This window comes from Dama dama, chromosome 3 (genome assembly GCF_033118175.1).
Source record: "Dama dama isolate Ldn47 chromosome 3, ASM3311817v1, whole genome shotgun sequence".
NCBI lineage: Eukaryota > Metazoa > Chordata > Mammalia > Artiodactyla > Cervidae > Dama > Dama dama.
This window is the reverse complement of record NC_083683.1, coordinates 43,154,432-43,166,747: the sequence shown is the minus strand read 5'-3', so window position 1 is coordinate 43,166,747 and position 12,316 is coordinate 43,154,432. Positions and strand designations below refer to the sequence as shown.

The 12,316-nt window shown below is 56.5% G+C and overlaps 1 protein-coding gene across 4 annotated transcripts; it reads right to left on the bottom strand.

Moving 5' to 3' along the window:
* Positions 1-3,506: 3,506 nt before the first annotated feature.
* On the bottom strand, positions 3,507-12,233 carry SP7 (Sp7 transcription factor). Of its 4 annotated transcripts, none has more exons than XM_061122420.1 (4): positions 12,153-12,233; positions 11,575-11,834; positions 11,070-11,137; positions 3,507-6,422 (listed from the first exon to the last, which is right to left on the bottom strand). In XM_061122420.1, exons 3-4 carry the CDS (start codon positions 11,088-11,090, stop codon positions 5,148-5,150), a joined length of 1,296 nt encoding a protein of 431 aa, XP_060978403.1. In that variant the 5' UTR covers positions 11,091-11,137; positions 11,575-11,834; positions 12,153-12,233; the 3' UTR covers positions 3,507-5,147. The 4 variants fall into 4 exon arrangements, with proteins under 4 accessions (XP_060978403.1, XP_060978411.1, XP_060978421.1 ...); XM_061122428.1 differs by lacking the exon at positions 12,153-12,233 and adding an exon at positions 12,059-12,145; XM_061122438.1 differs by lacking the exon at positions 12,153-12,233 and adding an exon at positions 11,926-11,968.
* Between the last annotated feature and the right edge of the window lie 83 nt (positions 12,234-12,316).

The window sequence follows — 12,316 nt, the reverse complement described above, 5'->3', positions numbered from 1 at the left end:
GAGGGCTACAGTCGTGGGGTCGCAGAGTCACACATGACTTAGCAATACCAAGGAATATAGCCAATATTTTATAATTACTTTGTGTGGAGTATAATCTATAGAAATGCCAAATCACTATGTTGTACACTTGAAACATAATATTGTAGCCAATATAGCACAGGGAAAGTAGTCAATACTATATGATAACTTTTTATGGAGTATAATCTATAAAAGTATCAAATCACTAAATTGTACACTTAGAACTAATACAATGTTTTATATCAACTATGCTCCAATTTTTAAGTGATATTTATCTTATTCTAATTCATAACAATGGAGTTACTAATAGAATTGGAGTCTAATGCAGATTGCAGGCTCCTCTTCCTAAAGCTGTGTAACTTTGGAAAATCACTGAACTCTTTGAGCCTCAGTTCCCTCACTTGCAGAGGGTCCTAACACATGGTTGTTTCCCATACAAAAAAATGGAAACAAAGCCATTTAATAAATTGTAAAGCGCAAAGATATAGGAGATAAATAGCCCTAATTCTGCCACAAACTAGGTGACTCTGAACATTGGTTCATTCGTTTAACAAGTATTAATAAGCAATTCCAGGGCTTCCCAGGTGGCACAGTGATAAAGAAACCCCCTGCAGGAAATGCAGGAGACAAGAGTTTGATCCCTGGGTGGGGAATATCCCCTTGTGAAGAAAATGGCAACCTACTCCAGTATTCTTTCCTGGAAAAATCCATGGACAAGGGAGCCTGGTGGGCTACAGCCCATGGTGTCGAAAAGAGAGGGACACGACTGAGCACACACACACACAAACACACACTCTCACACTCACACACCAATTCCAAGGACCAGGCTCTGGGCACACAGAACTGTATATGGCATAGTCCCCACTCCCAAGAGCAACCAGCCTCATTGGAGAGGCATTCTGCTTTAATATTTTGTCTGTGTCTGCCCTTTCTTTCTACATGAAAAGTTCCCCTTGAGCGCTATACCCCAAGTCAGAAAACCAAGGGTTCCAGAAGGTTAATAAACAGAGGACTCATCTGAGAATCTTGTTAAAATACAAATTCTGGGGTGGAGCTCTGAAGCTGTAGTTCCAAAAAGTCCCCAGGTGATACAGCACAGACACTTTGAGTAACCTCTCCGCCCATTAGTTCACTGTTGCCTGGGAAGTCACAGAAAGTGTAAAAGAGCAGATTATAAAAACTGGGGGTGGTTTGGAGAAATTGGCTGAGAAAGCACTTTGTGAGACAGGAAAGCAGTATAGAATTGATGGAAAAGTGGGAGTCTGTGACTGTGACAGATCTGTGGAGAGCAGTGAGATGCCACTCACAAAGTTTTTTTAAACTAATTTATTTCTGCCTGCACCAGGTCTTCCTTGCTGTGTGAGGGCTTTAGCAAGTTGCTGGCAGCCACAGTTACTCTTTCCTTGTGTTTGGGATGCTCATTGCCATTGCTCCTACTGTTGGGGAACACAGGCTCTAGAGTACTGGCTCAGAGTTGGGGCAACACGGGGCTTAGTTGCTGTACTGCATGTGGAATCTTCCTGCACCAGGGATGGAACCTGTGTCCCCTACACTGGCAGGCAGATTCTTAACCTCTGGACCACCAGGGAAGTCCCACCCACAAACATTTTCATTGTATCTTAACCTTGGCACCATCCAACCCCCCAAACTCACTACAGCCTGGGCCTGCAACTTCCCCCCTCCCTTCAATGAAGCCTGATTTTCACCAACAGATTGCCTTATAATTATCAGTTAGGTGCCTGCCTCTCACCAGTCATGTGACCTGGAGAGAAGGAACGGAGCTCTGTGTATTCACACACATTCACCATCTCCCCTGTGTGTGCTTAAGTTGCTCAGCCGTGTCCGACTCTTTGTGACCCCATGGACTGTAGCCGGCCAGGCTCCTCTGTCCACGCGGATTCTCCTGGCAATAATACTGGAGTGGATCTTCCTAAGCCAGGGATCGAACCCCGGTCTCCCGCATTACAGGCGGATTCTTTACTGTCCGAGCCACCAGGAAAGCCCATACAGCTTATTTATAAGTTTGTTGAATGATTTTTCACAATTTGCAGAGTCTTGGGAGGTTAGTCCGGGCCTAGCGCACTCTCCACTAACTTCACCAGGGGGCGCGGTGGCCCCGGCGACACAGTGACTGAGACCCACAGTCCCGGGGGCTCAGAGCGCTCAGCAGGCGGTCTCCACGCGCCGGCCCCTCCCTACGACCTGGGCGGGAAACCGAGGCAGCGCCCCGGCCGCTGCTCGAAACTTCTAAAACGGGCCCCCTACTTTGAGAGGCGGGAGGCATCACGGGAGCCTGGGTGCCTGGACCTCGGCCCGCCGCCCCTTCCCCGGGCCCGCCGAAGCCCGGCGCCCCGGCCCGGGGCCGGTAACCAGGCGCACATGGCCCGCCCGGCCCTGTTTGTCCTGGCAGCGCGCCGCCGCTATTTGAGGCGGTTTTTATCTCCCAGAAACCAGCAAAACCCCAAGCGGAGTCTAGAGAAGATGAAAGGGGCCGAGGGGCCGGGGAGGGGACGACCGCGAGGCTGCGGCGGGCGGGAGCTGGCACCGGACAGGCGGAGACCGGCAGGCGAGAAGGCCAGGCCCTGGGGGGTCCCGAGGAGCCGGCCCAGCGGGGTAGCGCCGAGCCCGGGGGTCCACTTCGGGCCGCCCCCTCTCGCAGCCGCGAGCCTCGGCGTCCCCCGCCCCTTTTCAGCCTCTCTTCCGCCGCGGCCCCCGGCCCGCCGGAGAGTCCTCGGAACTCCGATCCTTCTTCAAAGCGCCTTTGAAGCCCCGCGCCCCGCCCGAGGGCAGGAGATTTCGCACCTGGACGGGGGCGGGGTGGGAAGGGGGCCGCAGCTCGAGCTCGGCCGAATCGCCTCCTGGGACACGCCGACCCCTCCCCGCTGCAGCGCGGCGGGCCTCTCCCGAACCCCCGAGGGGTACCAGCGGACTGGGGCGCCGCCCGCAGTCGGGCCCAGGCCGGGGGAGCTGCGGGTGAGCCCCTCTGCCTGGCGGGGGAGCCCTAGGGGGCGGGGGCCGCACAAAGCCCTATTGTGGCTGGGGGCTGAACGCCACAGAGTGCCTTTTGTTCCGCCTCTAACTCCGTGGCGGGCAAGACTGATTGCAGGCCCCGGGCCGGGGGCGGGTTACGTGCCAGGCGGGTCCGCCCGCGGGAGCCGCACCGCGCAGGGCTCTGGCCGCGCGATAGTCTGCACGGGGCCCGCGCGCGTCCCGGCTATTGCCGGGCCAGGTCCGCTTGTGCCGATCCCGAGGAAGAGCCGGGGAAGAAACCTCTTTGCCTTCCCAACTCCGCAGAGAGCTCTGGGCCGTCAAAAACTGACCTCCGCCGCAAGGCCGGACAGCCGAAGTCCCGGGCGTAACGTGCAAACAGGCACGACAGGATGCCCCTGGTGACTCCCCGGGTTGCCAAGGAGAAATCTTGTGGCTCACCTTTCTCCCCTCCTTTTCCTCTTTTTTCAGCATGACAAAATTTAAAATCAAACTTTTATTTATTAAATTAAAAAAAAAAAAAAAAAAAAAGACTCCATGAGGGCTTGATCCCTTCCTTCCACAATATTACCCTCTCCCCAAGCTCCGGCGGCTTTAACCCTTTAACTTGGGGCCTTGAGGGAGCAAGAAATAGAAAAGGAGGATCCAAAGTCACAGGAAAGGCATTCAAAGGCACGAAGCGGCTTTAAAAGTCACTGGAGGTGGAGTTGGGAGCATCGGAAGTCCCAGGTTGCAGGCCTGTGGATGCAACCCCAAGTCAGCTTGGGGACCTCTGTCCTCCTAGGTCTATAAATTCTTCTTTCTCATGACTTCTGGGCACCAGCCTATCACAGTGCCTTGCACAGAGTAGGCACTCAACAAATACTCGATTTTCTTGATCTGATCCCAGAGGAAGCCTTCCCCGCCTTTTTTCTCCAGGAGAGACACCTCCAAACTAATGTCCTCCTTGGGTTAGATGGGCTTCCCCAAAGAGCATGTCTAAGATGGCAGCTGCAAGCTCTGTTAAAGATGGCAACAAGGGATTAGCCTAATGGGGTCATGGTGTCAGGAGGGGCAGTGGAAGAACCTGCTCTGGGGTCAAGGAATCTGGAGTACATTCCAGTTCTCCCCTCCATAGGGCTTGAGTTTTCACAGCTTCTGGCCAGGGCTGGAAATATTAGGGATCCCTAGTTGTGAGATACCCCATCAACTCATTAACAGAGATCTAGCTAATTCACTCTATTAGCAGAGATTCTGTTAAGAGAAACACCATTAACTGAGACCCTGATAATAGAAGTTCTATTAACAAGATCTCCACTATCACTTTTTCTAGACAGAGATGCATTTGGCTAAAATTTCCATAGCAGAAATGGACCCCCTTCCCTCCCCAGCTCACTCTACCTGACCTGTCATCATAACTTAGATAAATAGAATTATTATTATTACTATTCATTTCTCTTGGAACATAGGGGTTAAATATACATGCCTGGGGGCAGCCTCCCTGACCCTGGGGTCACCCCATCTTTGGGATCAGATCCCCACCAGTCTGCCCCCTCTTGGCACCCTGCTCCCTGCCAGGTCACTTACCCCAATCCCCCAACTCTGGTCCCTAATGAAGAGGCCACCAGGGGGCAATAAATTATCATTATCATCATCATGACTGTGTGTAAAAAAAAAAAAAACTCTCTGGAGCATAGAAGGCAGTGGACTACAAAGTTGAGAAGACTGGAGCCTGAAAGCTAAGGAATAGTGGTAAATAAGCTTGGGAGGCAGAAAAGATGCACATAAAGGAGTTAGTGAGATGGAGAAATGAAGTGTTGGGAGCCCAGATGGAGGGGAAGTGAGTTGGTGAGGTAAGAGCAGAGAGAGAAACTGAGCAGTGGTGAGGAAAGAGCTTCTGAAGCCCTGAGTGCAGAGATCAGGCACCAGGTGACGGCCTGAGATGAGAGATTGCAGAAGGGTCTCATGGCAAGGGGAGGAAGTAAGCCGAGGAGGCATGCAGGGCGATACCCAAGCCCAGAATGGGTGGGAAGAGGGGGAGATGGATAGAGTTGCAAAGGGCAACATGCATGGGGTAAAGGGGGTGAGGGGCAAGGAGTGGTCCACAGAGCCAGGAGAGGCTGGAAAGGCAGCCTCCGGTGGGCTGGAGACCTCCACCCGGCTCAGATCTCCAGCAGGTTGCTCTGCTCCGGGCTGCCTTCAGGGGCTTTTTCTGGGGGTGCAGGTGAGGCAGAAGGTCTGGGTGTCTGACTGGCCTCCTCTTCGACGGCGCTGCGGCCCTCCCCCAGCTCCTTGGGGCCGCTGGCTGGGGGTCCCGGACCTGGCTCGCCGTGGGTGCGTTGATGTTTGCTCAGGTGGTCGCTTCGGGTAAAGCGCTTGGAGCAGAGTAGGCAGGTGAACTTCTTCTCCCGGGTGTGAGTGCGCACGTGGCGCTCCAGCTCGTCCGAACGGGTGAACCTCTTGCCGCAGAAGAGCCAGTTGCAGACGAAAGGCCTCTCGCCCGTGTGCCAGCGCAAGTGGGCCTTCAGATGGGAGGCCTTGCCGTACACCTTGCCACAGCCCGGGATGTGGCAACTGTGGATCGGCTTCTTCCGCAGCCCGGCCGCGGCGGCGCCCAGGCGCTCCAGCTCCTGGCAGTTGGGGCAGTCGCAGGAGGAGCGCCCTGCCCCACTGCCCCCGTAGCCAGCACTGCCCCCTGTGCCTGCACCCCGGGGGGGTTTGGCTCCGCCGCTCCCCTCCAGCTGCCCACTGTTGCCCACCGCCTTAGGTTTATAGACATCCTGGGGCAAGACATGCTGGGGCCCTGGCTGCAGGAGGTGGGGAGCTGGATAGGGGGCTGGATTAAGGGGGGCAAAGTCGGACGGGTAGGTGGGCAGCTGGGGGTTCAGTGGAGGCTGAGCAGGGCCTGCAGGCAGTGTCCCTTGCAGCCCATCACCCTGGCCCTGCCCGCCACCGAGCCAGTTGCCCCCAGGATGCATGTCCCACCAAGGGGTAGGAGCATTGCCTGGGCCCGGTGAGATGCCTGCATGGATGCCTGCCTTGTACCAGGAGCCATAGGGGTGTGCCATGTCCAGAGAGGTGTAGACGCTGGGCAGGCAGTCAGAAGAGCTGTGCCCCTTGGGCACTAGGAGCCCAGGGTCCTGGGTGCCCGTGGGCCCTGGGAACGAGTGGGAAAAGGGAGGGTAGTCATTGGCATAGCCCGAGGTGGGCGCTGGAGGGCTGCCTGGGGGGGAGAGGAGCCCATTGGTGCTTGAGAAGGGGGCTGGGTAAGCATCCCCCATGGTTTTGGAGGCCGAAAGGTCACTGGTCACGGAGTATGGCTTCTTTGTGCCTGCTTTGCCCAGTGTCGTGGAGTCCCGCAGAGGGCTGGAGCTGCCAAATTTACTGCACGCCGCTGTCAGCATGGCCAGGGGGCTGGAGCCATAGTGAGCTTCCTCCTATGGGGAAACAGAAGCATTGCTTAGGGGGAGAGAAGGAGATGTGCAGAAGGACTGCACACCCTGGAGACCTGGAGAACAGAAGAACAAAGGGGTGAGGAAGAGGTGAAGAGGAAGGTCAGGGAGGGGGGTGGGCAGTGAGGACTGGGACGCAGGGAAGAGCTCAGAAAGTCTAGAAAAAGAGCAGAGGACCAAGACAGGGCCACTAACACCCAACCTAGCAGGCAGGAAGCATCACCCCCTGTGATGTTGGGGGTGTGCAAGGGCCTCTGAGGAACAGGAGATGCTTCTTAAATAGCTATGAGAAGAGCCGGGGATCAAGGCAGCACCTGGATGCAGTGAGTATTAGGGATCCTGACCCCTGGAAGTGGTTGGGAGCAGAGGCCATGGTGGGGGGGATTGGAGAGGAAAGATAAGGCTGAAAGAGCGTAGAGAGAAGCAAAGTCTTAGGGGACCGTAGCTGCCCCCGTTCCAGGTTTTCCCAGCTTGACCCCTTATTCACTTCCTGTCTCTGCTTCATCTCCTGACTAAGGCAGTGGCCTAGTCACCCTAAAGCAGTGTCCTCATGTCCCTGGTAAGGAATCTCTTTCTCTTGGCAGGGACCCTGGGCCAGGGAGCAAGAGGAAGCGACGGCGGAGACACTGGGACATTGAGAGGGAACAGGGTTGCCGCCAAGCCAGGGCTGTGGCTGAGGCAAGAATGTCTTTCAAGCGGGCATTAGGCACCTCCTGCTTTGTGGAGCCAGCTGGTACCCCTCTGGGAGGGCTTGGAGAGCCGAAATCCTCACACCCCTCCAGGGCAGGGAATTGGATTGGCTCTGATGGTGGCTCACAGCCACACCCCTCCCTCTATGCCTCAGTGTCCCCTAACACATAGAGACCCCTCCAGCACAGTGAATGAGGGGAAATGTGTGTAGACGCAGGCCACAGGGGTCTTTTAGGAATACTGAATGCCCTTCATGCCCATCGTGCTGCTGCTACCAGACCAAGCCCCCCTGAGACCACCATCCCTCAGGAGCTCGCGGTACTCCTCCTTGGGTCAGCTCTGGGACATCCCAGAAGGAAATGATGCCCTCCTGAATCTCTGGCTGGCATGCATAGGCATCCACTACTGAGAATCCCACAAAAACAAGTCAGAAGCTGACCTTGTATAGTCCCTTGACAGGGGCCCTCAACAACAACAAAAATGTACCTGGTACCTTCCCAATAAAACTGAAAAAGAACCCAAGAATCCAGGGTTCCCAGGCCAGCATGCTAGCTCCTAGTGCACAGTATGTGCCGGTGACACCAATCCTAAAGGTAGATCTGAGGTTTAAAGGCTTGCAGTGAGGGCTATGTGTGCAATGGCTAGCCTTGCACTGCTCCCAAATGGAAGCCTGCTGTTCTCCCTGCCCAATGACCTCTTTCTGAGGTTCTGATGACACCATGGACTCCCAAATTTGAACCATCAAAAGCATCCTCAAATCTGGCCATGGCAGAAGCCCTGCATCCTTCCCAGCCAGGGTGTTCCTGGAGCCTCTCACCTCCCAAGCGGAGAGTGGGTAAGGCAGGGCAGCTGCTGGGGCAGGAGGCAAATCCTAGTGGAAAGGAAAGGTCGAAACGTATTGTGCAAAGGAGAGGGGCAGAGACCCATAGAACCAGAGCAGAGGAGCCTGCAGGGTGAGAACCTGACCTCAAAGCCCCTGGTGGTGGGGGGTGATGGGGGGGAGTAAAAACATCGGGAGCTGGCCCACAGGGGCAGAAATGGGCAGGGACGTAAAAGAGAAGAGAAGGAAAAAGCGACAAAAGGAGGGAGAGAGAGGAAAGCAGAATAAACAAAGAAAGAGAGGTGATGGAAAGAGACTGGGCAAGGAAGGCACAGGAAAGCAGAGAAAAGAAAGGAGGGGAAGAAAGAAAAGGGGGAGGTGGGGGAGGAAGGCAGATTTCCTACCTAAGAGAAAATCCCCATGGTGCTGGGCTCCAGAAAACCCCCAGACCAGGCCACTCCTCCCTCCTTCTCCCCCCTGACCACCCCCTCCCCCTCTGCCTGCCTGGCCCGGCTCCGTTGGTTTCCCTGCGGTCGGTTTATTTTTAAAAACGCCGACGCCGTCCCCCCCGCCCGGCCCTCACACTGTGGCCACAGGGGCCTCAGCCAAGCCCAGGGACCCCACCCAACCATGGGGCGGGAAGGAGGGGTGAGAGAAGGCAAGCAGCCCCAGGCCAACAGGAGACCCCCGCCCTGGGGAACACAGGGCCCCAGGGCCCAGAGGGGCAGAGAAGGGGGAGCCGGGCACCAGACCGCTCAGAAGGTTCTGGAGGCCAAGAGCCGGGCACTTGGCTAAGGTTCATCGCAGCCTCAGTTTCCTTGTCCTGCTGCTTGGGCTCTCCCAAGAACTAGGGAGAGGATCCTGGTTAAGGATTCTAAATATGTGTGTGTCTGTGTCTCCATATGGGGGAGCCAGGGGCTGGAGCCCACCTTCAAGTTGTTTTTCCTCCTACTTCCACCCACATCCATTGAAAACAACGACAACCACACCAAAACAGGCTTTAAGTACTGAAGGGGGAATCTCTGGAGAAGGAACAAGATAAGGAGCTGTCCCAGCTCTCGCTCTCACATGGGGAGGGGACCCCGCCCTCTTTCCCCTGACCTGGCACTGGAAGGCTCACTTGGACATCTGAGTGCTGACTGGCCAACTGAGGTCCCAGTTTCCAGTTGTCCACTTTCAGCCTCCTCCCAAATTGTTTAGTTCTTCCAGCTTCCAAGTCTCCATCCCCACTAGCCCCCATCCCCATTTCTCCCTCCTCCATGATCCTCTGAATCTCACTCAGCCCAGGTGAGCCTCCTGTCAAGCTTCCCTCTCTGAACCCCCAAGTTCTTCTCACTGTCCAAGAGGACTTCCTGATGGGGGTGTAAGAAGAAGCTTGAGGGCCCAGGTGCCCCTCAAAATAGATCAAAGAGACAGAGGCTGGAAGCCTTGGTGTTAGGGGCATCTCCAGCTTACAGGGAGTGAGGGACAAGAAAGCCCAGTTTCCAGGACACGCTCCTCTTGCCAATTGCTACCCCATGTTGTTCCAGCAGACCTCTGGCCCAGCCACTCCCGCAGGCCCCAGTGCCACGCTGGCAACTCTGGCATGAAGCCCATGCCCATTGACACGGCCCCTGCCTTGGGTGGACCCAGGATTTCCATGCACCTTAGTCCTCCAGCTTCCTCAAGACCAAGCACAACGTTTCAGTGATGGCTCAGTCGAGAGTCTCTCGGGGAGATGGTGGGGTGAGCAATCTGCCTCCTTGCAGCAGAGGGTAGACACAGCCCTTGAGGACCCCCAAGTAGGTCATGGTGTCTGCCCCACTGTCTCACATGCCATTCCCTCAAACTCAGTTACAGGTTCGCTATCCACCAGTCTTACACACACCATCCCCCACTTGGACTAACAGATACTCGGGTGACCCAGCTTGTACGCACACCTGTGCTCCCACAAAGCCAGCCACACGTGCAGGTGTGCTACTGTACATTCTGACACGTACATGCAGGCCAGTGAACACAGGTGTTAAGAGATTCCTGGTCCATCTCACACACACCTCTCCTGCAGGGCTGAGTGAGTCAGCTTGGACCTGAGCTAGTGTACTGGGAGCAGACATGGGGCCTTCAGAGGGGCCCAAGAATCAGTGGTCAAGGCCACTGATGGGAATTGATCTTTGGGGAGGGCTCTCTGGTCCCAAATTCCTGTGGAGGGAGCCAGAAAGCAGAGGTGGTAACAGAGACACGGAGAACTCAGGACATTCAGACAGCCTCTGAGTGACTGTGAGTCCACCTTTCCAACTACGATGTGCCATGAGTCCCTCCAGAAGCCCTGGCAGAGTCAGCAGTTTCTCAAGCCCCCAAGCCCTGACCCCCATGGTACCCTAGTTCCCTCCATCCTCAGTGCCAGAGGCAAGGGATGCTGGGGTCCCAGCCTGGAGGGGAAGTGGCCTGGTCCGCCCTGGAGCCTCCCACTCCCAAAATAGAGCTGAGTTTGTCTTTGGCTGAAAGCTAAATATTTGTGAGCCGGGCAGGCGGCCTCAGACCCTGGCCCTCCTCCTTGGTTGCCTCTCAGACCTGGGCCCAGTTCCTCTGGTCAGCCCCCCCACATGCATGGACTGCCTTCTCCCTTCTCTCATTGCCCACCTCCTCTGCTACCAGCCCAGAAGCCCAGCCCCCTCCCCACCTACAAACCAGACAAGACACTGCTTAGGGTGAGTCCCAAGAGCCAGGACCCCCAAAGAACCATGTACTCACTGTTACCCGATGCCCACTCAGCCAGTCCTCTGGCCTATTTCTCTCCCCCTGTCGCCTACCAGCTTATCTCTCTCCCACTCCTCTCTCTTCACTCCCCTCCCCTTCCTCTCTCCATCCCTCGTCCACTCCTGAGTTGGTGTGCTTGGCTGACCTTAGGGGTCCATGCCTTCTTCTAACCTAATCCCCTCTGTCCTCCTCTGACTGCTCCGTGACCCTTTGCCCTGCTCTCTCTCCTCCCCTTTCTCCTGCCCCCTGCCCCTCACCCCTCCTCTGACCCCTGGAAGTGACAAGCACCGCGGCAACTGTCTGTGTGAGTTAGAAGGTGGGAGTGGACAGGGATTAGGACCATTCAGATCGAGGCTGGTGTCCTGGGGGAAGGAGGGGGCAGTTACCTCAAGCAGGGAGGACGCCATCCTGAGGCTGGGGAACGGGTCCCAGGGAGCCAGGCAGATGGAGAGAGCTGAGCCGGAGAGAGGGAGAGGGAGAGGGAGGGAGAATGGGAGAATGGGAGAGAAGAGATCTAAAGTTAGAAGGGACTAGGGGGTGGGGGTGGGGGGGCTGCTCTCTGTCTGTAGGGATCCACCCTCTAATTACAGCTTTCCCAGCGGAGAAGGCTCCGGATCCAATGAGCAGGGCGAGAGAGGGAGGCAGAGGGTCCAAATTTCCTGCTCCATTTGCTGAGCTCCCCCAAAGAAGGGATCTGGGCGGGAGAGGAGAAACGGGGCTCCCAGGGAAGCAGGAGGGGGTAGGGACAGGGCAAGTTGTCAGGGCATGCCGGGGGGTGCTGAGGGTCTGGGCAGATGCAGGGTGGGCCCAGGTGCCCCACACCCTGCCCCTAGCCATCCCATAGGCAGCTGTGGGAATCCCTCCCAGACAGAGCTCCCGAGGGTCCTGTACCTGGGGGATAAGGGGCTGGGTGTCTTGAGTCTCTCCTCTCTGGAGGTCTGGCACTGGGAGTGCTGGCAAGGGGTCGCCTGAGGGTCCGGGGAGGGCTCCGCTCCTCTCCTAGGCCAGCTGCACTCCTGTTCCCACTCAGGCTCTGATCCTAGAATCCTACTCTGACTCCGGAGTCCTGGCTGCGGGTCCGCGGGTGGCGGCGGCGGCGGCTGCTCCTGCTGCTGCTCTTGCTGCTGCTCCTGCCGCCGCCGCTGCTGCCGCTGAGGGAAGGAACAGGAGGGAAAAGGAACAAACCCCAAACCACTAATTAGAGATCCAGGAGGGGGATGGGGGATTGGGGACGACACTCACACAGAGAGACTGGAACACACTGACATCCACACTCATGGACAAACACAGGACGATAATACATGGGCACGTCCACGCGCGCCGGGCTCCCCACCGGGGCATGGCCACTGTCATGAATGAACAGAGACAAACTCACACACAGATGATCGCAGTGACATGGCTGGAGGCGCGCACGCCCCCCACACACGTCCGAGCTGACCACAGAGATGCCTGCTTCCCCAGTCACCCACCTCGAGAGACTGTGTGTTGTGAAAGTCAGGAGGGAGGGTGTGCTCTGGGGTTGAGGCTTTCTGCTGCCCAAGTATTTGAGGGTCACGGGGGGTAGGTTCCAGAGCAAGACCTGGAGGGAGGGACAGGGTGGGGAGGGCTTGGCACAGGCTTGGGGCTCCCCAGT

Coding starts and splice junctions, on each gene's coding strand:
- SP7 (XM_061122420.1), bottom strand. CDS start 11,090: ATGGCGTCCTCCCTGCTTGAG. Junction 6,423..11,069: donor TGGCGTCCTCCCTGCTTGAG/GTAACTGCCCCC, acceptor GTTTCCCCATAG/GAGGAAGCTCACTATGGCTC.